The sequence below is a fragment of the Salvelinus alpinus genome, chromosome 4, assembly GCF_045679555.1.
Source record: "Salvelinus alpinus chromosome 4, SLU_Salpinus.1, whole genome shotgun sequence".
NCBI lineage: Eukaryota > Metazoa > Chordata > Actinopteri > Salmoniformes > Salmonidae > Salvelinus > Salvelinus alpinus.
Genome location: NC_092089.1, coordinates 96,402,708 through 96,425,405, shown reverse-complemented (window position 1 = coordinate 96,425,405; position 22,698 = coordinate 96,402,708). Strand labels below are relative to the sequence as shown.

The 22,698-nt window shown below is 47.2% G+C and overlaps 1 protein-coding gene across 1 annotated transcript in view; it reads left to right on the top strand.

Annotated features, from left to right (window-relative positions):
* The first annotated feature begins 646 nt into the window (after positions 1-646).
* The window catches only part of LOC139574752 (FH2 domain-containing protein 1-like), a 41,202-nt gene continuing 19,150 nt past the window's right edge, over positions 647-22,698 (top strand). Inside the window, exons 1-6 of the mRNA XM_071399616.1 lie at positions 647-955; positions 5,055-5,743; positions 6,683-6,744; positions 15,814-15,916; positions 19,580-19,665; positions 20,641-20,741. Of these exons, the coding sequence (XP_071255717.1) occupies positions 5,267-5,743; positions 6,683-6,744; positions 15,814-15,916; positions 19,580-19,665; positions 20,641-20,741 (829 nt within the window). The 5' untranslated portion in view covers positions 647-955; positions 5,055-5,266. The remainder of the gene's footprint in view (positions 956-5,054; positions 5,744-6,682; positions 6,745-15,813; positions 15,917-19,579; positions 19,666-20,640; positions 20,742-22,698) is intronic.

The following is a 22,698-nucleotide window of genomic DNA, read 5'->3' as shown; positions in this document are numbered from 1 at the left end:
AAGAGTGGGCCACATTGCCAGTAGAAATGTGCAGCAAGCTCATTGATGGCTACAGGAAAAATGTGTTGCCGTTTTCTTGGCCAAAGGCTGTACAACCGAGTACTAGCTACTGGGTGCCAATCATTTTGTCCTTGCCGTTTGTCTGTATTTTCAAATTAAATTGGAAACTTTAGTATACAAAAATAAAATGAGTTCTACAATGTTGAAAATACAATAAGAAGGTGTGGAGACCAAACATATTTTCAATTTCAACTTATTTGAGAAGAAATAGCGAATTATTTAAGAAAATTGCAAGGGTGCCAATATATTTGGCCACAACTGTATCTATACAGTATATTCTAATGGCACTTTCTATATCATTTTCATGGGTACACTTTTTTACTCACAATTATGTGAGAATTAATGTGTAAACCCGTTATAAATGTTCCCAGGGTATTATAAATGTGCCCAGGTATGCAGGCGACTCCACTGAAATGGTTAATGAAGTACCTGTTTGTCCATCATATGGCAAAGTTGGGCGGAAACAACGCAAAAAGATCAGGACCACGTTCAGTTGCCAAACGTCGTCGAACCTTGCAGATAGAAATGCATGAATAGAGGCGACGTGATTCCTTATTCTACATGTCAGAGTGGCATGTTTGTTCTACTTAACATATTTATATCTGAACGTTCCAAAACGTTGCGTCCAGATGAACTTGTCCCTGGGCAAATCAAGGACGCGGCGGCGGGCATGCGCGTTCCTTCAGCGCTGGGAAAGTTTCCTGCAAGTTGAGCGGAGCACAGAACACATGAAACTGCGGAGCAGCACGATGCATTGGCTTGAGTGAGGAGGCAAGCAACAGAGAACGAAATAAAACAATACTTTTTTCATTGAAGTTTACAACAATAAATAAGGATTTGTAAAATACGTTTTGGCAATAACTTTGGAAAGTTGGATATCGCATCATAACGCACTGTAAGTAGCATATGGTTTTGTTTTTAGGGATTTTGTTGCAGGAAAAGTTGGAAATAACCATGAGAGGATTACGATTAACCGGGGAATTGCAATGTAGGCCTATAAGGCATTATTGCAAATTCGCTATAGCCAAAACCATTGTTTTAATAAAGTAATTTAGCCTACATTTCATTGAGAAAAAACATGTGCAGAGATTTAATTTAAAACATCCAGGTGGCTGAGTGTTTTAAATGAAAGTCTATTTTAAGAACTGACACCGTTTAGGCTAAATTTGACAATTGGATGTGTTTGTTTTGGGCGTGTCCACAGAAAACCAGTACTGTAACCTCAGGCTTACTCTTCTTTCCTCCTAGAATTAAAACCATCAGGCTATGCGGTGCGAAGTGGAACAACTAACTTGGCATTGATCAAGTGCCCCAGTGTTGTCATTCATGCAAAGAATACCAAATGACGAGGTCCACATGTTGCCATCTATGATTGAATAACTTATTTTCAATCAGATGATTTTTGATTGATTAATTTATATATTTTCAATCAGATGAAGTAGAACATGCACTTGAAACCTTTATGACTCATTTGTGTAATTACAGGTTAGGCCTAAACTTTCCAGTGGGTGTGTGACGCTTATTGCTACGTTTTGGAGTCTGTTTAATATTCGTGACTGGACCTGTCTTATCTGATGATAATCTAGTAATATTATACCAGGACGTTTTCGTTAACTCTATAATGTGTGTGTGAGAGAGAGGATCATCTGTTTCAATACACCTCTCTCCCTCTGATGTCTAAATGTGCAATAATACAAAAGGAAATGCAACAGGCAGGGCATTGTGGAGGTGTGGAATTGAGGCAGGCATCAGGGTGAAACCCTCCTCTCTCTCTCTCTCCCGGTACTTTCCCCAACACCTTGAACTTCCTATGAGAGTGTAACCGAACTGTAACCGAACTGGAGAGTGTAACTGAACTGGAGAGTGGAACCAAACTGGAGAGTGTAACAGACCTGGAGAGTGTAACAGACCTATAACCGACCTGGAGAGTGTAACCAGAGTGTAACTGACCTGGAGAGTGTAACTGACCTGGAGAGTGTAACTGACCTGGAGAGTGTAACCGACCTGGAGAGTGTAACAGACCTATAACCGACCTGGAGAGTGTAACCAGAGTGTAACTGACCTGGAGAGTGTAACTGACCTGGAGAGTGTAACTGACCTGGAGAGTGTAACAGACCTGGAGAGTGTAACAGACCTGGAGAGTGTAACTGACCTGGAGAGTGTAACAGACCTGGAGAGTGTAACCGACCTGGAGAGTGTAACCGACCTGGAGAGTGTAACAGACCTGGAGAGTGTAACCGACCTGGAGAGTGTAACAGACCTGGAGAGTGTAACCGACCTGGAGAGTGTAACCGACCTGGAGAGTGTAACCGACCTGGAGAGTGTAACAGACCTGGAGAGTGTAACAGACCTGGAGAGTGTAACTGACCTGGAGAGTGTAACCGACCTGGAGAGTGTAACCGACCTGGAGAGTGTAACTGACCTGGAGAGTGTAACTGACCTGGAGAGTGTAACTGACCTGGAGAGTGTAACTGACCTGGAGAGTGTAACCAGACTGACCTGGAGAGTGTAACTGACCTGGAGAGTGTAACTGACCTGGAGAGTGTAACTGACCTGGAGAATGTAACTGACCTGGAGAGTGTAACTGACCTGGAGAGTGTAACTGACCTGGAGAGTGTAACTGACCTGGAGAGTGTAACAGACCTGGAGAGTGTAACAGACCTATAACCGACCTGGAGAGTGTAACCAGAGTGTAACTGACCTGGAGAGTGTAACTGACCTGGAGAGTGTAACTGACCTGGAGAGTGTAACAGACCTGGAGAGTGTAACAGACCTGGAGAGTGTAACTGACCTGGAGAGTGTAACAGACCTGGAGAGTGTAACCGACCTGTAGAGTGTAACCGACCTGGAGAGTGTAACCGACCTGGAGAGTGTAACAGACCTGGAGAGTGTAACCGACCTGGAGAGTGTAACCGACCTGGAGAGTGTAACCGACCTGGAGAGTGTAACAGACCTGGAGAGTGTAACCGACCTGGAGAGTGTAACCGACCTGGAGAGTGTAACCGACCTGGAGAGTGTAACCGACCTGGAGAGTGTAACAGACCTGGAGAGTGTAACAGACCTGGAGAGTGTAACCGACCTGGAGAGTGTAACAGACCTGTAACCGACCTGGAGAGTGTAACCAGAGTGTAACTGACCAGGAGAGTGTAACTGACCTGGAGAGTGTAACAGACCTGTAACCGACCTGGAGAGTGTAACTGACCTGGAGAGTGTAACCAGAGTGTAACTGACCTGGAGAGTGTAACTGACCTGGAGAGTGTAACCGACCTGGAGAGTGTAACTGACCTGGAGAGTGTAACTGACCTGGAGAGTGTAACTGACCTGGAGAGTGTAACCGACCTGGAGAGTGTAACAGACCTGGAGAGTGTAACAGACCTGGAGAGTGTAACTGACCTGGAGAGTGTAACTGACCTGGAGAGTGTAACTGACCTGGAGAGTGTAACTGACCTGGAGAGTGTAACTGACCTGGAGAGTGTAACCGACCTGGAGAGTGTAACTGACCTGTAACCGACCTGGAGAGTGTAACTGACCTGGAGAGTGTAACTGACCTGGAGAGTGTAACTGACCTGGAGAGTGTAACTGACCTGGAGAGTGTAACTGCACGCTGGAGAGTGTAACTGACCTATAACCGACCTGGAGAGTGTAACCGAGTGACGACGTGTAACTGACCTGGAGAGTGTAACCAGAGTGTAACTGACCTGGAGAGTGTAACCAGAGTGTAACTGACCTGGAGAGTGTAACCAGAGTGTAACCGACCTGGAGAGTGTAACTGACCTGGAGAGTGTAACCAGAGTGTAACCGACCTGGAGAGTGTAACCGACCTGGAGAGTGTAACTGACCTGGAGAGTGTAACCAGAGTGTAACAGACCTGGAGAGTGTAACTGACCTGGAGAGTGTAACCAGAGTGTAACTGACCTGGAGAGTGTAACTGACCTGGAGAGTGTAACCAGAGTGTAACTGACCTGGAGAGTGTAACTGACCTGGAGAGTGTAACCAGAGTGTAACTGACCTATAACTGACCTGGAGAGTGTAACCAGAGTGTAACTGACCTGGAGAGTGTAACCAGAGTGTAACTGACCTGGAGAGTGTAACTGACCTGGAGAGTGTAACCGACCTGGAGAGTGTAACAGACCTGTAACCGACCTGGAGAGTGTAACCGACCTGGAGAGTGTAACCGACCTGGAGGTTATATATCCCAGGCAGTGTAACAGCCAGTTAGATCCCCTGTAGAAAGTGATTAACAGAGATATAACAGGCATAACCATGCTGCTAATTAAAGGACTAGCCAGGTGTCGGTATTAGTAGCTCACGGGCCAGCACACTGGAATATTCCAAATGATTAAAAAAATAAAAAATAATAAATACCGGTCTTCACCTCACAGATAAGAAATACTTTATTATTTGAAAATGTGGTTTGTCAATCACAATACACAACACAAGTTACATAGTTTCCAAATGCCATAGGTTGATGTAGGCTGAGGCTCAACCTTTAATGCCATAGGCTGATGTAGGCTGAGGCTCAACCTTTAATGCCATAGGCTGATGTAGGCTGAGGCTCAACCTTTAATGCCATAGGTTGATGTAGGCTGAGGCTCAACCTTTTACATCAGGTAATCACAATGAGTGACAATGGAACACTTCGCTTCCGAATCCCAGACCACATCTAGTGTCGTCGTAAATGTCTGGTAACTAAAAGACATGCCTAGTTAAATAAAACAATAAATAGTAACTAAAAGATATGAAGACGTTAATGTCAAGGCCCAGGACTAGACCAGACTAGACAGGGCCTCTATTTATAGTGTATGTCTGTCTGTCTTTTAAATAAGCCATGGGATTGTGGAGACTGGATGAAATGCTTCATTACATTGTCTGATACCAGCGTAGCCTATACTGCTATTAGTATAATCAAGATGGCATGAGAGGTATTCTGAGGTATGTCTGTCTATGTCTGAACTTTTCTGAGTTGATTTCCTTGTGTTGTTGTTTTTTCCTAGATTGGAGAGACTGAGACTTGCACCACTGTGAGAAGAGAATAGAGAGAGGATACACCTTGGTTGAGTAGAGACATTAAAGCTACAGCCTAACTAGCCCCCATACCTGACATCTCAATATCCATCTATCTATGTTGAACACTGGCTATCTGCAATGCTACCTGTCCCAGTCCTAAACCCTAGTTGAGCCCTATCCTAACTCCCAACTAGCCTCTATGCTTATCAACCTAACCGTGTCCGTCAAGGAGTCCCGTGCCTTTCATGGAACGCCACCCGCCAGCCCTCGCGGTGTTGCACCCCTCGTCTTGGAAGTGACAACTATGGACACCCTTCCTGGCCTTACCTCTGCTCCCCTAACCCAAACCTCTCCTCCGCCCCCTCCTCCGCCCCCTCCTCCTCCGCCCCCACCTCCCTCCAACTCCTGCTCCTCTCCTCTGACCCGTATGGACTCGGCCCATCGCAGCCGGCTGAGGAAGCTGAACTGGGAGCAGATCCCCAAGGAGAAGGTGGAGGGGAGGAAGAGTGTCTGGAGTGGAGCAGCTACAGAGGAGGAAGATTTCCCTATAGACCTCCACTCTCTGGATGAGCTGTTTGGACAGAAGGACAGTAAACCTCAGGACAGAGCAGGAAGTTTGAGACGCAGGTCTGTGCTGATGCGATGCAGTTCACCCAAGGACACCACCACAGATAAGGTGAGATAGCTGGGAGAGGATGAGAGGGCTGGAGATGGGTGGGAGAGGATGAGAGGGCTGGAGATGGGTGAGAGGGCTGGACAAGGATGGGTGGGAGGGGATGAGAGGGCTGGACATGGAAGAGAGGGCTGGAGATGGGTGGGAGAGGATGAGAGGGCTGGAGATGGGTGGGAGAGGATGAGAGGGCTGGAGATGGGTAGGAGAGGATAAGAGGGCTGGAGATGGATGGAAGAGGTGGGAGAGGATGAGAGGGCTCGAGATGGGTGGAAGAGGATGAGAGGGCTGCAGATGGATGGAAGAGGTGGGAGAGGATGAGAGGGCTCGAGATGGGTGGAAGAGGATGAGAGGGCTGCAGATGGATGGAAGAGGTGGGAGAGGATGAGAGGGCTCGAGATGGGTTGGTGAGATGGGTGGGGGAGAGGGCTGGGGATGGGTGGGGGAGAGGGCTGTGAGAGACAGCACCAGAGACAAGGTTTGGGATAGGAGTGCAGTATGAGTTACTGCCATTCTGTCTCTCCATTCAGCAGTGGTATGTTGTTGCTGTGGCAAGACAACAGCATGCTGGTTAGAGGCAGCCACTGACTGGCACAGAGGCTCGATGTGGTTCAAACTGCCAGGTAGCCTATATTGATGGAATGTGTTGTCTGTAAAGTTGAAAGAGATACTGTAGAAAGATACTGCAAATACCACACAGGAGGTTGGTGGCACCTTAATTGATAGGACGGGCTCGTAGCTATGGCTGGAGTGGAATAAGTGGAACGGTATCCACGCGCCGTACCATTATTATGGGTACTGGAACCCATAATAATGGAATTATTATTAGCCATTATAATGAGCCGTCCTCCCCTCAGCAGCCTCCACTGATATACCGGTAGACTACCAGCTATTATTCCACGTTGATGATAGTATCTGACATGTTCTCTTTGTCCGTGTTTGCAGGTCTCACTACTGGACGCCAAACGCACTATGAATGTTGGGATATTTCTACGGCAGTTTAAGACGTAAGGATCTACTACTCTTTTCTCAGCACACTCTTTCATATTTATTTTTTTTTTAACCAGAAGTGTTTATTTGTAATAAATAGAAGGTCCTAGAGAGTACGTGGTGAAGACGGGGGGTCTAAGTATGAGGGGACAATGGGTGTCAAGAAGATGACAGGTGCCTAGGAGATGGCATCCTGCCTTAGCAGCAGGACTGTAGGGGAGCAGAGGGTGGGTCAAAGTTGACACCTGCTCAGACCCTTAAGGAGAGCTGCCCTCCAGTAGAGACAGTCAGGCAAAGGGGGCTATGTGGGACACACTGAGAGTCCTCTTCCTCTACTCTGTAGTTTATGATTCTGGAAATTACTTTTAAAACAACTAGTAGTGCTTTTCTATAGCTTGATGTTTTCACTTTTATTTTATGTAGAGTTTAGATGTTAGATTTAAAATCGGTGAACAGTTTGGAAGTCATGTCTCTTTGTTGATGCTGCCGATATGGTTGGTGTCTGTGTGTGTGTTTTGTCGCTGTGTGTCAGAAATGTTTCTTTCTTTTGTTAAATGTGTCTCGTGTCGTCGACAGAGAGGATCAAGTCTGTCAGCCGATGGCCCCCTATAGCGCGAGAGCACCGTGCCTTCTCCACAGCCTATTCTTCCTCATTGCTAGCTCTAGCCTGCCATAAGGAACCACTGAACTCACTGGGAGTCTGGTCTGCATCATGTTAGCTCCCCTCTCATACTGTCCTGAACCACTGGGAGTCTGGTCTGCATCATGTTAGCTCCCCTCTCATACTGTCCTGAACCACTGGGAGTCTGGTCTACATCATGTTAGCTCCCCTCTCATACTGTCCTGAACCACTGGGAGTCTGGTCTGTATCATGTTAGCTCCCCTCTCATACTGTCCTGAACCACTGGGAGTCTGGTCTGTATCATGTTAGCTCCCCTCTCATACTGTCCTGAACCACTGGGAGTCTGGTCTGTATCATGTTAGCTCCCCTCTCATACTGTCCTGAACCACTGGGAGTCTGGTCTGTATCATGTTAGCTCCCCTCTCATACTGTCCTGAACCACTGGGAGTCTGGTCTGTATCATGTTAGCTCCCCTCTCATACTGTCCTGAACCACTGGGAGTCTGGGCTGTATCATGTTAGCTCCCCTCTGTACAGAAGTTAACACACTTTAATAAAACAACACGGTATGTAGAAATGTTAAAACTGCTAATTACTGTTCACGAAACAATGTCTTGTACATGCTAGAACACTACAGAAGATATCGATAGCTTTTAGCTTTTAGCTCTTGCTAGCTTACAGCTGAAGACATCATTTCACTACCCTAGTACCTTGTTTGTGATAAAACCATAACTGAAAATATTGTCACCAAAATGTTTATTCATTCACTTCGTTTCCCCCGCCTCTCCCAGTTCAGATCCTCTTTGATCGAGCATCAAATGGACTTTGTGTGTGAATGACGTCATGGGTCTTAAAGAGAAGACATTGCTTCTTCTATGCACATGATGTTGATCAGTACAATAAAATATGTCCTAAACGGAAGGTACTGTAAATAGTTTAGGAACTCAAGTCATTCTGTTCACCTGATCTAGAACTCCTCACAATCAAATGTCGACCGCATTATCTACCAAGGGAATTCTCTTCAATCATAATCACAGCCGTATATATTCCCCCCCAAGCAGACACATCGATGGCCCTGAACGAACTTTATCTGACTCTTTGTAAACTGGAAACCACACACCCTGAGGCTGCATTCATCGTAGCTGGGGATTTTAACAAGGCTAATCTAAAAACAAAACTCCCTAAATTCTATCAGCATATCGATTGTGCTACCAGGGCTGGAAAAACCCTAGATCATTGTTATACTAATTTCCGCGACGCATATATGGCCCTCCCCCGCCCCCCTTTCGGAAAAGCTGACCACGACTCCATTTTGTTGATTCCAGCCTACAAACAGAAACTAAAACAACAAGCTCCCGCGCTCAGGTCTGTTCAACGCTGGTCCGACCAATCTGAATCCACGCTTCAAGACTGCTTCGATCACGCGGATTGGAATATGTTCCGCATTGCGTCCAACAACAATATTGACGAATATGCTGATTCGGTGAGCGAGTTCATTAGGAAGTGCATTGACGATGTCGTACCCACAGCAACGATTAAAACATTCCCAAACCAGAAACCGTGGATTGACGGCAGCATTCGCGCGAAACTGAAAGCGTGAACCACTGCTTTTAACCAGGGCAAGGTGACCGGAAGCATGACCGAATACAAACAGTGTAGCTGTTCTCTCCGCAAGGCAATCAAACAGGCTAAGTCCCAGTACAGAGACAAAATCGAGTCGCAATTCAACAGCTCAGACACAAGAGGTATGTGGCAGGGTCTACAGTCAATCACGGATTACAAAAAGAAAACCAGCCCCGTCGCGGACCAGGATGTCTTGCTCCCAGACAGGCTAAACAACTTTTTTGCCCGCTTTGAGGACAATACAGTGCCACTGACACGGCCCCCTACCAAAACCTGCGGGCTCTCCTTCACTGCAGCCGAGGTGAGTAAAACATTTAAACGTGTTAACCCTCGCAAGGCTGCAGGCCCAGACGGCATTCCCAGCCGCGTCCTCAGAGCATGCGCAGACCAGCTGGCTGGTGTGTTTACGGACATATTCAATCAATCCTTATCCCAGTCTGCTGTTCCCACATGCTTCAAGAGGGCCACCATTGTTCCTGTTCCCAAGAAAGCTAAGGTAACTGAGCTAAACGACTACCGCCCCGTAGCACTCACTTCCGTCATCATGAAGTGCTTTGAGAGACTAGTCAAGGACCATATCACCTCCACCCTACCGGACACCCTAGACCCACTCCAATTTGCTTACCGACCCAATAGGTCCACAGACGACGCAATCGCAACCACACTGCACACTGCCCTAACCCATCTAGACAAGAGGAATACCCATGTGAGAATGCTGTTCATCGATTACAGCTCAGCATTTAACACCATAGTACCCTCCAAACTCGTCATCAAGCTCGAGACCCTGGGTCTCGACCCCGCCCTGTGCAACTGGGTCCTGGACTTCCTGACGGGCCGCCCCCAGGTGGTGAGGGTAGGTAACAACATCTCCACCCCGCTGATCCTCAACACTGGGGCCCCACAAGGGTGCGTTCTGAGCCCTCTCCTGTACTCCCTGTTCACCCACGACTGCGTGGCCATGCACGCCTCCAACTCAATCATCAAGTTTGCGGATGACACTACAGTGGTAGGCTTGATTACCAACAACGACGAGACGGCCTACAGGGAGGAGGTGAGGGCCCTCGGAGTGTGGTGTCAGGAAAATAACCTCACACTCAACGTCAACAAAACAAAGGAGATGATTGTGGACTTCAGGAAACAGCAGAGGGAGCACCCCCCTATCCACATCGACGGGTCAGTAGTGGAGAAGGTGGAAAGTTTTAAGTTCCTCGGTGTACACATCACGGACAAACTGAATTGGTCCACCCACACAGACAGCGTTGTGAAGAAGGCGCAGCAGCGCCTCTTCAACCTCAGGAGGCTGAAGAAATTCGGCTTGTCACCAAAAGCACTCACAAACTTCTACAGATGCACAATCGAGAGCATCCTGTCGGGCTGTATCACCGCCTGGTACGGCAACTGCTCCGCCCACAACCGTAAGGCTCTCCAGAGGGTAGTGAGGTCTGCAGAACGCACCACCGGGGGCAAACTACCTGCCCTCCAGGACACCTACACCACCCGATGTCACAGGAAGGCCATAAAGATCATCAAGGACAACAACCACCCAAGCCACTGCCTGTTCACCCCGCTATCATCCAGAAGGCGAGGTCAGTACAGGTGCATCAAAGCAGGGACCGAGAGACTGAAAAACAGCTTCTATCTCAAGGCCATCAGACTGTTAAACAGCCACCACTAACATTTAGCGGCCGCTGCCAACATACTGACTCAACTCCAGCCACTTTAAAAATGGGAATTGATGGAAATTATGTAAAAATGTACCACTAGCCACTTTAAACAATGCCACTTAATATAATGTTTACATACCCTACATTACCCATCTCATATGTATATACTGTACTCTATATCATCTACTGCATCTTGCCATCTTTATGTAATACATGTACCACTAGCCACTTTAAACTATGCCACTTTATGTTTACATACCCTACAGTACTCATCTCATATGTATATACCGTACTCTATACCATCTACTGCATCTTGCCATGCCGTTCTGTACCACCACTCATTCATATATCTTTATGTACATATTCTTTATCCCTTTACACTTGTGTGTGTGTATAAGGTAGTAGTTGTGGAATTGTTAGGTTAGATTACTTGTTGGTTATTACTGCATTGTCGGAACTAGAAGCACAAGCATTTCGCTACACTCGCATTAACATCTGCTAACCATGTGTATGTGACTAATAAAATTTGATTTGATTTGATTTGATAGTTTTACATCTGTAGCCACAAATCAGCCATAACAAGCTGAATAACTCAATGCATTGTCACACTTCTATTGAATAATATGTATTCACCTGTATTGTGAATAGGCCTAGGTTACATCTTGATTCACCACAGTTTATCAATAGAGATTTACCATTCAAATACATGATTACCATTATGTTGTTATGTGGTTAGATTGGTTAAAAAAAACATTCACATTGACTCTACAATTGATTCATTAATGCATACATCAAAACAATTATAATGTAATAATATTAAACTCACCAGATCTGTCTGGATCAAGTGCCGTTCTGTGACTTTGTATAATACGCTTTTTTGTCTGTTTTTTTGCCGTGTAATCGGTTCGATATCGACTATTGTGGTACTAAATCTGGTATCGAACTAAAGATTCTGGTATTGTGACAACACTAGTGGGTATGACGGTAGCTACGAGGCGATGGCCTCTTGCAGAGCAGGTATGTTGTCATGCCGTGTACAGTAAACAGAGTTCAGAGATTCATCCTAATTGAAGAGTGCTTTACTCTCTCCAAACAGCATATGTCAGAACATGTAGTTGAAAGCCTTTATGACGACAGAAGAGCCTCTCCTGTGGACAGAAGCATTTGTCTTCTTACATAGAGCTTGTTTGTCTTGTGTGAGTGTTGTAACAAGGTACTGTTAGATTTGGGGTGTGAGTGGGAATAGTTTGAACAGATTGGTCCCTTCGTGAGACACTATGGTATTAGTACGTGTACAGTGGTGGCCAAAAGTTTTGAGAACGACACAAATATTAATTTCCACAAAGTTTGCTGCTTCAGTGTCTTTAGATATTTTTGTCATTACTATGGAATACTGAAGTATAATTACAAGCATTTCATAAGTGTCAAAGGCTTTTATTGACAATTACATGAAGTTGATGCAAAGAGTCAATATTTGCAGTGTTGACCCTTCTTTTTCAAGACCTCTGCAATCCGCCCTGGCATGCTGTCAATTAACTTCTGGGCCACATCCTGACTGATGACAGCCCATTCTTGCATAATCAATGCTTGGAGTTTGTCATAATTTGTGGGTTTTTGTTTGTCCACCCGCCTCTTGAGGATTGACCACAAGTTCTCAATGGGATTAAGGTCTGGGGAGTTTCCTGGCCATGGACCCAAAATATTGATGTTTTGTTCCCTGAGCCACTTAGTTATCACGTTTGCCTTATGGCAAGGTGCTCATCATGCTGGAAAAGGCATTGTTCATCACCAAACTGTTCCTGGATGGTTGGGAGAAGTTGCTCTCGGAGGATGTGTTGGTACCATTCTTTATTCATGGCTGTGTTCTTAGGCAAAATTGTGAGTGAGCCCACTCCCTTGGCTGAGAAGCAACCCCACACATGAATGGTCTCAGGATGCTTTACTGTTGGCATGACACAGGACTGATGGTAGCGCTCACCTTGTCTTCTCCGGACCAGCTTTTTTCCGGATGCCCCAAAAAATTGGAAAGGGGATTCATCAGAGAAAATGACTTTACCCCAGTCCTCAGCAGTCCAATCCCTGTACCTTTTGCAGAATATCAGTCTGTCCCTGATGCTTTTCCTGGAGAGAAGTGGCTTCTTTGCTGCCCTTCTTGACACCAGGCCATCCTCCAAAATTCTTTGCCTCACTGTGCGTGAAGATGCACTCACACCTGCCTGCTGCCATTCCTGAGAAAGCTCTGTACTGGTGGTGCCCCGATCTCGCAGCTGAATCAACTTTAGGAGACGGTCCTGGTGCTTGCTGGACTTTATTGGGCGCCCTGAAGCCTTCTTCACAACAATTGAACCACTCTCCTTGAAGTTCTTGATGATCCGATAAATGGTTGATTTAGGTGCAATTTTACTGGCATCAATATCCTTGCCTGTGAAGCCCTTTTTTCAAAACTTTTGGCCACGACTGTACTACTTCCCTCTGCCTTTTCATTATGCTCTTTCAGCTGTGTCAACTATTATTGTATTCAGCTCTGCATAGAACAACAGGCCGGAGGCTACCAAGGCAGAGGCAAAAAAACTTTTATTGAACTCTTATGAATCAGGCACACCCCAGTTGAGCCCTGTGCAGTTCATTAAGGTTAGTGTTATCTGTGATTCAGACATAGCCATGGTATTAGTGAGCACAGGGCCAACAGGCAGGGCCAACAGGCAGAGCCATGGTATGAGTGAACACAGGGCTGACAGACAGAGCCAAGATAATCCATTAACTTGACAGGTGTGGCATATCAAGAAGCTGATTAAACAGCATTATCATTGCACAGGTGCACCTTATGCTGGGGACAATAAAAGGCCACTCTAAAATGCGCACCTTTGTCACACAACACAATGCCACAGATGTTTTTGAGGGAGCGTGCAATTGGTATGCTGACTGCATGAATGTTCTTTTCTCTGCCATAAGCAGCCTCCAACGTTGGTTTAGAGAATTTGGCAGTATGTCCAACCGGCCTCGTGGCAGACCACGTGTAACCACGCAGCCCAGGACCTCCATATTCGGCTTCTTCAGCTGTAGGATCATCTGAGACCAGCCACCTGGACAGCGGATGAAACTGGGTTTGCGCAACCGAAGGATTTCTGCACAAACTGTCATAAACTGTCTCTGGGAAGCTCATCTGCGTGCTTGTCATCCTCACCAGGGTCTTGACCTGACTGCAGTTCGGCATCACAACCGACTTCAGTGGGCAAATGCTCACCTTCGATGGCCACTGGCACGCTGGAGAAGTGTGCTCTTCACAGATGAATCCCGGTTTCAACAGTACCGGGCAGATGGCAGACAGTGTACGGCGTTGTGTGGGCGAGCGGTTTGCTGATGTCATCATTGTGAACAGAGTGCCCCATGGTGGCGGTGGAGTTAGGGTATGGGGAGAAATAAGCTACGGACAACGAACACAGTTCGTCCTGAAGCCCATTGTTGTGCCATTCATCCACCACCATCACCTCATGTTTCAGCATGATAATGCACGGCCCCATGTCACAAGGATCTGTACACAATTCCTGGAAGCTGAAAATGTCCCAGTTCTTCCATGGCTTACATATTCTCCAGACATGCCACCCATTGAGCATGTTTGGGATGCTCTGGATTGTCGTGTACAACAGCGTGTTCCAGTTCCTACCAATATCCACCAACTTCAGACAGCCATTGGAGAGGAGTGGGACAACATTCCACAGGCCACAATCAAATCCTGATCAACTCTGTACGAAGGAGATGTTTCGCACTGCATGAGACAAATGGTGGTCACACCAGAAACTGACTGGATTTCTGATCCACGTCCCTACTTTTTTTTTAAGGTATCTGTGATCAACTGATGCATATGTGTATTCCCAGTCATGTGAAATCCATAGATTAGGAGCTAGTTAATTGATTTCCTTATGAACTGTAACTCAGTAAAATCTTTGAAATTGTTGCATGTGGCGTTTTTATATTTTTGTTCAGTGTATGTATGTAATAAGGGAAGGGAAAGAAAGAGTAGGAGAGAGGGAAGTCAGGGAAATAGTGAGGGAAGGGGACAATAAGGGAGAGTGAGAAAGTTAGGGAAAGAGGGGGGAGAGAAGTGGAGGGGTTGAGTCACCTGGACTGATAGGTCATTTGGAGGGAGTCAGGCAGATGAAGGTAATTGGCTCCTGGAGGTCATACAGTCAGGAACTGGCTAGTTTCTGCTCTTTCTCTCTGTCTGGTGATATCTCAACCTCTAAGGACCTGTGTGTGTGTGTTTTGAGCTCCTGTCTGTGTGTTTGCTCAGGGCACATGTCATGCAGTGTGGCGTCAAAGGCCCTTTCCCCCAACAGTCAGTCAGATAAGAGGGGATAATCCTGACCTACAGTGTGTGTGTTTACCAAGCAGAGTGATCAGAGAAAATCAAACCCATGCTGCCATTCCAGACCCCTGCATGATACCCCCTCTGCCATTCCAGACCCCTGCATGATACCCCCTCCGCCATTCCAGACCCCTGCATGACACCCCCTCCGCCATTTCAGACCCCTGCATGATACCCCCTCCGCCATTCCAGACCCCTGCATGATACCCCCTCCGCCATTCCAGACCCCTGCATGAAACCCCCTCCGCCATTCCAGACCCCTGCATGATACCCCCTCCGCCATTCCAGACCCCTGCATGAAACCCCCTCCGCCATTCCAGACCCCTGCATGATACCCCCTCCGCCATTCCAGACCCCTGCATGAAACCCCCTCCGCCATTCCAGACCCCTGCATGATACCCCCTCTGCCATTCCAGACCCCTGCATGATACCCCCTCTGCCATTCCAGACCCCTGCATGATACCCCCTCTGACATTCCAAACCCCTGCATGAACCCCATCTTTTCTTAATTTTTGTGTTATCTTGAATCACCTCAGTATATCAGTAACTTCCATCCTCGGTGGCTAAAACCACATTTCCCTAAACCCTGCAGACAGTGGAGATGTGTGTGTGTGTGTGTGTGTGTGTGTGTGTGTGTGTGTGTGTGTGTGTGTGTGTGTGTGTGTGTGTGTGTGTGTGTGTGTGTGTGTGTGTGTGTGTGTGTGTGTGTGTGTGTGTGTGTGTGTGTGTGTGTGTGTGTGTGTGTGTGTGTGTGTGTGTGTGTGTGAGCGAAGTCATCCATAGAGCTGATTTGTGTTGTCATGTTTCTACAGGGCTGTCCAGGAGATAGTTGAGGATATCCGGCAGGGGGTCGGGACCCGCTACGGGGCCGAGAAACTGTCCGAGCTCTGCAAACTTCTGCCTGACGCAGACGAGGTAAAGACTCTGCTCTGTGTCCTCTCCGACACACCGTAGCTCCTACTGCAACAACGCTGACTAGCCTATAGCCCCCCACCCCTCTCATCATCTGGTTCTCATTATCCTGATCAACAGTTTGCCATTACATCATCGTTGAGAAATGCTTACTGACAATACATGTTGTAAAAGATGTTGCCAATGACTGCACGTGTTGTATATGGACATGGTTATAAGAATATAACAGTCATAAGAATCATCCTTGGTGATGGTTGGTTTACCACTGGACTCACCCTGGGTGATGGTGGGTTTTACCACTGGACTCACCCTGGGTGATGGTGGGTTTACCACTGGACTCACCCTGGGTGATGGTGGTTTTACCACTGGACTCACCCTGGGTGATGGTGGGTTTTACCACTGGACTCACCCTGGGTGATGGTGGTTTTACCACTGGACTCACCCTGGGTGATGGTGGGTTTTACCACTGGACTCACCCTGGGTGATGGTGGGTTTTACCACTGGACTCACCCTGGGTGATGGTGGGTTTACCACTGGACTCACCCTGGGTGATGGTGGGTTTTACCACTGGACTTACCCTGGGTGATGGTGGTTTTATGTTAAAGGAATTTCATTCCTATATGTTCATCAACCAATTCAATTAAAACACTCTGCCCATTCATAAGAATTTGTAAGATACTTATTTGCATAAAATGGACAGAAACCAGTCTCAAAGTCAATCAATCAATTGCGTTTATTCTCAAGAGTACTGATCATAGTACAATTTACATCAGGTTATATAATAATAATGACATCATAGGTTTTAAAATGTCCTTCCTCCTCTCGGATACAATGGTAATACAGTTTCACAAGACAAGCCTTCTAACATTGTCTGCCACCTGTTAAACAATCTATGACCAGCCCAAGGTCTCTCCCCTCCCTGGGTAGAGACAGAATGTCCTGTAATGAACACATCATTCCAGCCTGTCTGATGATAACTCCATTCATTTCTAACAAGGAACAGACAGTCCTTGTTTTAATTCTTGATTAAAATTACACACATTATATTCAGCACTATGATTAGAATAATGTCCATACATCCATACAGTAACATAGTAGTATTCTGTTTAGTTATAGTTTTAAGCTAAATGTATACATCATTTAGTCATTATTCATCAAAATCCCATAACATTTTACCACTGGACTCACCCTCGGTGATGGTGGGTTTTACCACTGGACTCACCCTGGGTGATGGTGGGTTTACCACTGGACTCACCCTGGGTGATGGTGGGTTTACCACTAGACTCACCCTGGGTGATGGTGGGTTTACCACTGGACTCACCCTGGGTGATGTGGGGTTTACCACTGGACTCACCCTGGGTGATGGTGGGTTTTACCACTGGACTCACCCTGGGTGATGGGGGTTTTACCACTGGACTCACCCTGGGTGATGGTGGGTTTACCACTAGACTCACCCTGGGTGATGGTGGGTTTACCACTGGACTCCCCCTGGGTGATGGTGGGTTTACCACTGGACTCACCCTGGGTGATGGGGGTTTTACCACTGGACTCACCCTGGGTGATGGTGGGTTTTACCACTGGACTCACCCTGGGTAATGGTGGGTTTTACCACTGGACTCACCCTGGGTGATGGTGGGTTTTACCACTGGACTCACCCTGGGTGATGGTGGGTTTACCACTGGACTCACCCTGGGTGATGGTGGGTTTACCACTAGACTCACCCTGGGTGATGGTGGGTTTACCACTGGACTCACCCTGGGTGATGTGGGGTTTACCACTGGACTCACCCTGGTGATGGGGGTTTTACCACTGGACTCACCCTGGGTGATGGTGGGTTTTACCACTGGACTCACCCTGGGTGATGGTGGGTTTTACCACTGGACTCACCCTGGGTAATGGTGGGTTTTACCACTGGACTCACCCTCAGTGATGGTGGGTTTTACCACTGGACTCACCCTGGGTGATGGTGGGTTTACCGCTGGACTCACCCTGGGTGATGGTGGGTTTTACCACTGGACTCACCCTGGGTGATGGTGGGTTTTACCACTGGACTCACCCTGGGTAATGGGGGTTTTACCACTGGACTCACCCTGGGTGATGGTGGGTTTACCACTAGACCTACCCTGGGTGATGGTGGGTTTACCACTGGACTCCCCCTGGGTGATGGTGGGTTTACCACTGGACTCACCCTGGGTGATGGGGGTTTTACCACTGGACTCACCCTGGGTGATGGTGGGTTTTACCACTGGACTCACCCTGGGTGATGGTGGGTTTTACCACTGGACTCACCCTCGGTGATGGTGGGTTTTACCACTGGACTCACCCTGGGTGATGGTGGGTTTACCGCTGGACTCACCCTGGGTGATGGTGGGTTTTACCACTGGACTCACCCTGGGTGATGGTGGGTTTACCACTGGACTCACCCTGGGTGATGGTGGGTTTTACCACTGGACTCACCCTGGGTGATGGTGGGTTTACCACTGGACTCACCCTGGGTGATGGTGGGTTTTACCACTGGACTCACCCTGGGTAATGGTGGGTTTTACCACTGGACTCACCCTCGTGATGGTGGGTTTTACCACTGGACTCACCCTGGGTGATGGTGGGTTTACCACTGGACTCACCCTGGGTGATGGTGGGTTTACCACTAGACTCACCCTGGGTGATGGTGGGTTTACCACTGGACTCACCCTGGGTGATGTGGGGTTTACCACTGGACTCACCCTGGTGATGGGGGTTTTACCACTGGACTCACCCTGGGTGATGGTGGGTTTTACCACTGGACTCACCCTGGGTGATGGTGGGTTTTACCACTGGACTCACCCTGGGTAATGGTGGGTTTTACCACTGGACTCACCCTCGGTGATGGTGGGTTTTACCACTGGACTCACCCTGGGTGATGGTGGGTTTACCGCTGGACTCACCCTGGGTGATGGTGGGTTTTACCACTGGACTCACCCTGGGTGATGGTGGGTTTTACCACTGGACTCACCCTGGGTAATGGGGGTTTTACCACTGGACTCACCCTGGGTGATGGTGGGTTTACCACTAGACCTACCCTGGGTGATGGTGGGTTTACCACTGGACTCCCCCTGGGTGATGGTGGGTTTACCACTGGACTCACCCTGGGTGATGGGGGTTTTACCACTGGACTCACCCTGGGTGATGGTGGGTTTTACCACTGGACTCACCCTGGGTGATGGTGGGTTTTACCACTGGACTCACCCTCGGTGATGGTGGGTTTTACCACTGGACTCACCCTGGGTGATGGTGGGTTTACCGCTGGACTCACCCTGGGTGATGGTGGGTTTTACCACTGGACTCACCCTGGGTGATGGTGGGTTTTACAACTGGACTCACCCTGGGTGATGGTGGGTTTTACCACTGGACTCACCCTGGGTGATGGTGGGTTTACCACTGGACTCACCCTGGGTGATGGTGGGTTTTACCACTGGACTCACCCTGGGTGATGGTGGGTTTACCACTGGACTCACCCTGGGTGATGGTGGGTTTTACCACTGGACTCAATCAAAGCTCTGAATTCTAAATATGATTTCTGGAGATTCTAAACCTGTGTGGAATTCCCAATAAAAGTAATGAGGCTTGTAGAATTGAACAGAACTGACTGATAACGTCTCTATGCTGTCCATCTGGGTATTTTCACAGGAGGCTCGTCTGAAGAGGTTCAAGGCCGAACGCAGTGGGCTTGGGGAGCCCGACCTCTTCATGATTCTGCTAGTGGAAGTCCCCAGGTACACCACACAACCCTTAGAACTTTCAGCACCTCATGTTTTACAATGATTACAAACCCTGATCCTGAATTTTAACTATGGTGCAAAATGCTTTTCTCAGGGTGACTGTCTCCTCGTTTTGCAGTGACCCCCTCCCTCCACACACTACTGGTTGATTCACTAGCTTTCCACTCTGTGCTGATGTGTGTGTCTCTTGAGGATCGATAAGGCTCTAACCCCTTCCATCCTCCCCCTCCTCCTCTTCTCTCCTCTACCACCTCCTCCCCTCATCCTCTCCTCCCCTCATCCCTCCTCTCCTCTACCTCCTCCTCCCCTCATCCTCTCCTCCCCTCATCCCTCCTCTCCTCTACCACCTCCCCTCCCCCATCCTCTCATCGCCCTCCTCCTCTTCTCTCCTCTACCACCTCCCCTCCCCCTCCTCCTCTGCTCTCCTCTACCACCTCCTCCCCTCATCCTCTCCTCCCCCTCCTCCTCTTCTCTCCTCTACCACCTCCTCCCCTCATCCTCTCCTCCCCCTCCTCCTCTGCTCTCCTCTACCACCTCCTCCCCTCATCCTCTCCTCCCCCTCCTCCTCTTCTCTCCTCTACCACCACCCCTCCCTCTCCTTCTCTTCGCTCCTCTACCACCTCCTCCCCTCATCCTCTCCTCCCCCTCCTCCTCTTCTCTCCTCTACCACCTCCTCCCCTCATCCTCTCCTCCCCCTCCTCCTCTTCTCTCCTCTACCACCTCCTCCCCTCATCCTCTCCTCCCCCTCCTCCTCTTCTCTCCTCTACCACCTCCTCCCCTCATCCTCTCCTCCCCCTCCTCCTCTTCTCTCCTCTACCACCTCCTCCCCTCATCCTCTCCTCCCCCTCCTCCTCTTCTCTCCTCTACCACCTCCTCCCCTCCTTCTCTTCTCTTCTCTCCTCTACCTCCTCCTTCCCTCATCCTCTCCTCCCCTCATCCCTCCTCTCCTTCCATTTTCTTCCCCATTAGCTTTCGTCTGCGTCTGGATGCCATGATCCTGCAAGAGGAGTTTGACCCTGCCGTGACCTCTCTCTGTTTGGCGGCCAGATGTCTGAGGGAGGCGGCCAGAGGTAAACCATCAGCAGGGCTTTTATAGTTAAGGGTTCGTCCCAAATGGCACCCTATTTCCTATATAGTGTACTACTGTTGACCAGGTTCCATAGGGATCTGGTCAAAGGTTGTGCACTATATAGGGCATAGGGTGCCATTTGGGACGAACCATAGGCCTACTCTACTCCCAATCACTGCCCCTTTTTAAACTCCTTTATGTGGCCGTTCACGTCCATACCATTCACGTCCCGTTTTAGTGCTCTTGTTTCAGTTGCTCTTGTTTCAGTTTAGTATGAAATGGTGTAAGTCGTTTTTTAGTTTAGGCCTACTCTACTCCACATCACCGTCTCTTTAAACCCCTTTGTGGCCCATCCACTTCCCTTTTTAGATAAAACAAATGGTTTTTAGTTTCCCCTTTAATTATCAGCAGGGGGTTTTATTTTCCCGTTTAAGTTCTCAGTCTTGTTTGAGTTTAGTCTGGGAAGGTAATCTGAAGTTTGTTCAGAATTAGTGATGTTTTGTACTGTAGGCCACAGATGGACCACAGGTGTTGGATTTTACACGTGGGTTTTCGTCTAATGAAGATATGAGAGTTTTATTCACCAGTTTTATATAGGGTCGCTGGCAGAAGACATCTAGGTTATCGGAAACTTTGAAGTTAGCATTAAGTGATGTTTGAGGTTTATTGGTGTAAAACCGAATGACTAAATCATTAATTTCTTAACATGTATGTCTGTTGGTCTGTCTCTTTCTCTCTCTCTCTCGGTCTTTCTCTCTCTCTGTTTCTCTCTCTCTCTCGGTCTGTTTCTCTCCCTCTCGCTCTGTTTCTCTCTCTCTGTCTGTCAAATTCAAATTCAAGCTGCTTTATTGGCATGAAAAACATTGTGTCAATATTACCAAAGCAACAATGTATACAATATACCAATTTGTAAGTCGCTCTGGATAAGAGCGTCTGCTAAATGACTTAAATGTAAATGTATACAATATACTTTGTAATAAAATTTATAAACGATAACAAAAAATAATATAAAATGGTAGTAAATAATAATACAAAATTAAATACAAAAATAATAACAATAAAATGGTAACAGTCAATAGTAGAAATGTAATAAATTTAAAAATCTAAATATGGAAAATGAAACTATAACTAACTTATAACTAAATAAAACTCATCTTCACCATTACATCAGTACTACAACTACCATCATCATTACTACTACTACTACCACCACCATCACTAAACTGCTACCATTACCACCCATACCACTACTATTTGGAATGATAAACAACAATAATAATAGTAATAACAATAATAGTAATAATAAGTAAGTTACTGCTTACTATGCAGATGTTATTATTCAGTGTCCCTCAGGCTATGGCAGGCAAATACATATTTGGCTGCAGAGGAGCCATTGCTCCTTCGCCCAAGAGTATTTTTAGTTTTTCCTCTGAGTTTAATAAGTTCAAATTTGGAATAAATGTAGTCATTTCTGTGAATAATGAATCTCTTTGTGAGGAATATTTCTCACAGTAAAGGAGAAAGTGCATCTCTGTTTCTACCTCCCCTGTCGTGCAGTGACCACATACACTCTCCTCTTTGGGTAGCCGTGTCTTTTTATGTCTGCCGGTTTCTATTGCCAATCGATGGTCACTCAGCCTGTACTTGGTAAGGATCTGTCTCTGCTTCGTATCTCTGACAGAGTAGAGATAATCAGCCAATTCATATTCTCTGTTTAGTGTCAGATAGCAATTTAGTCGGCTTTGGGATTTTGTTTCGTTTTTACAATGTTGTAAATATGAGTCCTTTGATTGGTTCATGATTTTGTTTATTGGAATTCTTTCTTTTGAAGCAGTGCTGGTGTCAGCTTGGTTGGTTAGGTCCAACACCAGCTGACTGAGAGGGCTCATTTATGGGCTCAGCTCTTGGGTTTGAAGTGCTTTAAATTGCAGACTTGAATTTGGACTTGAATTTATTTA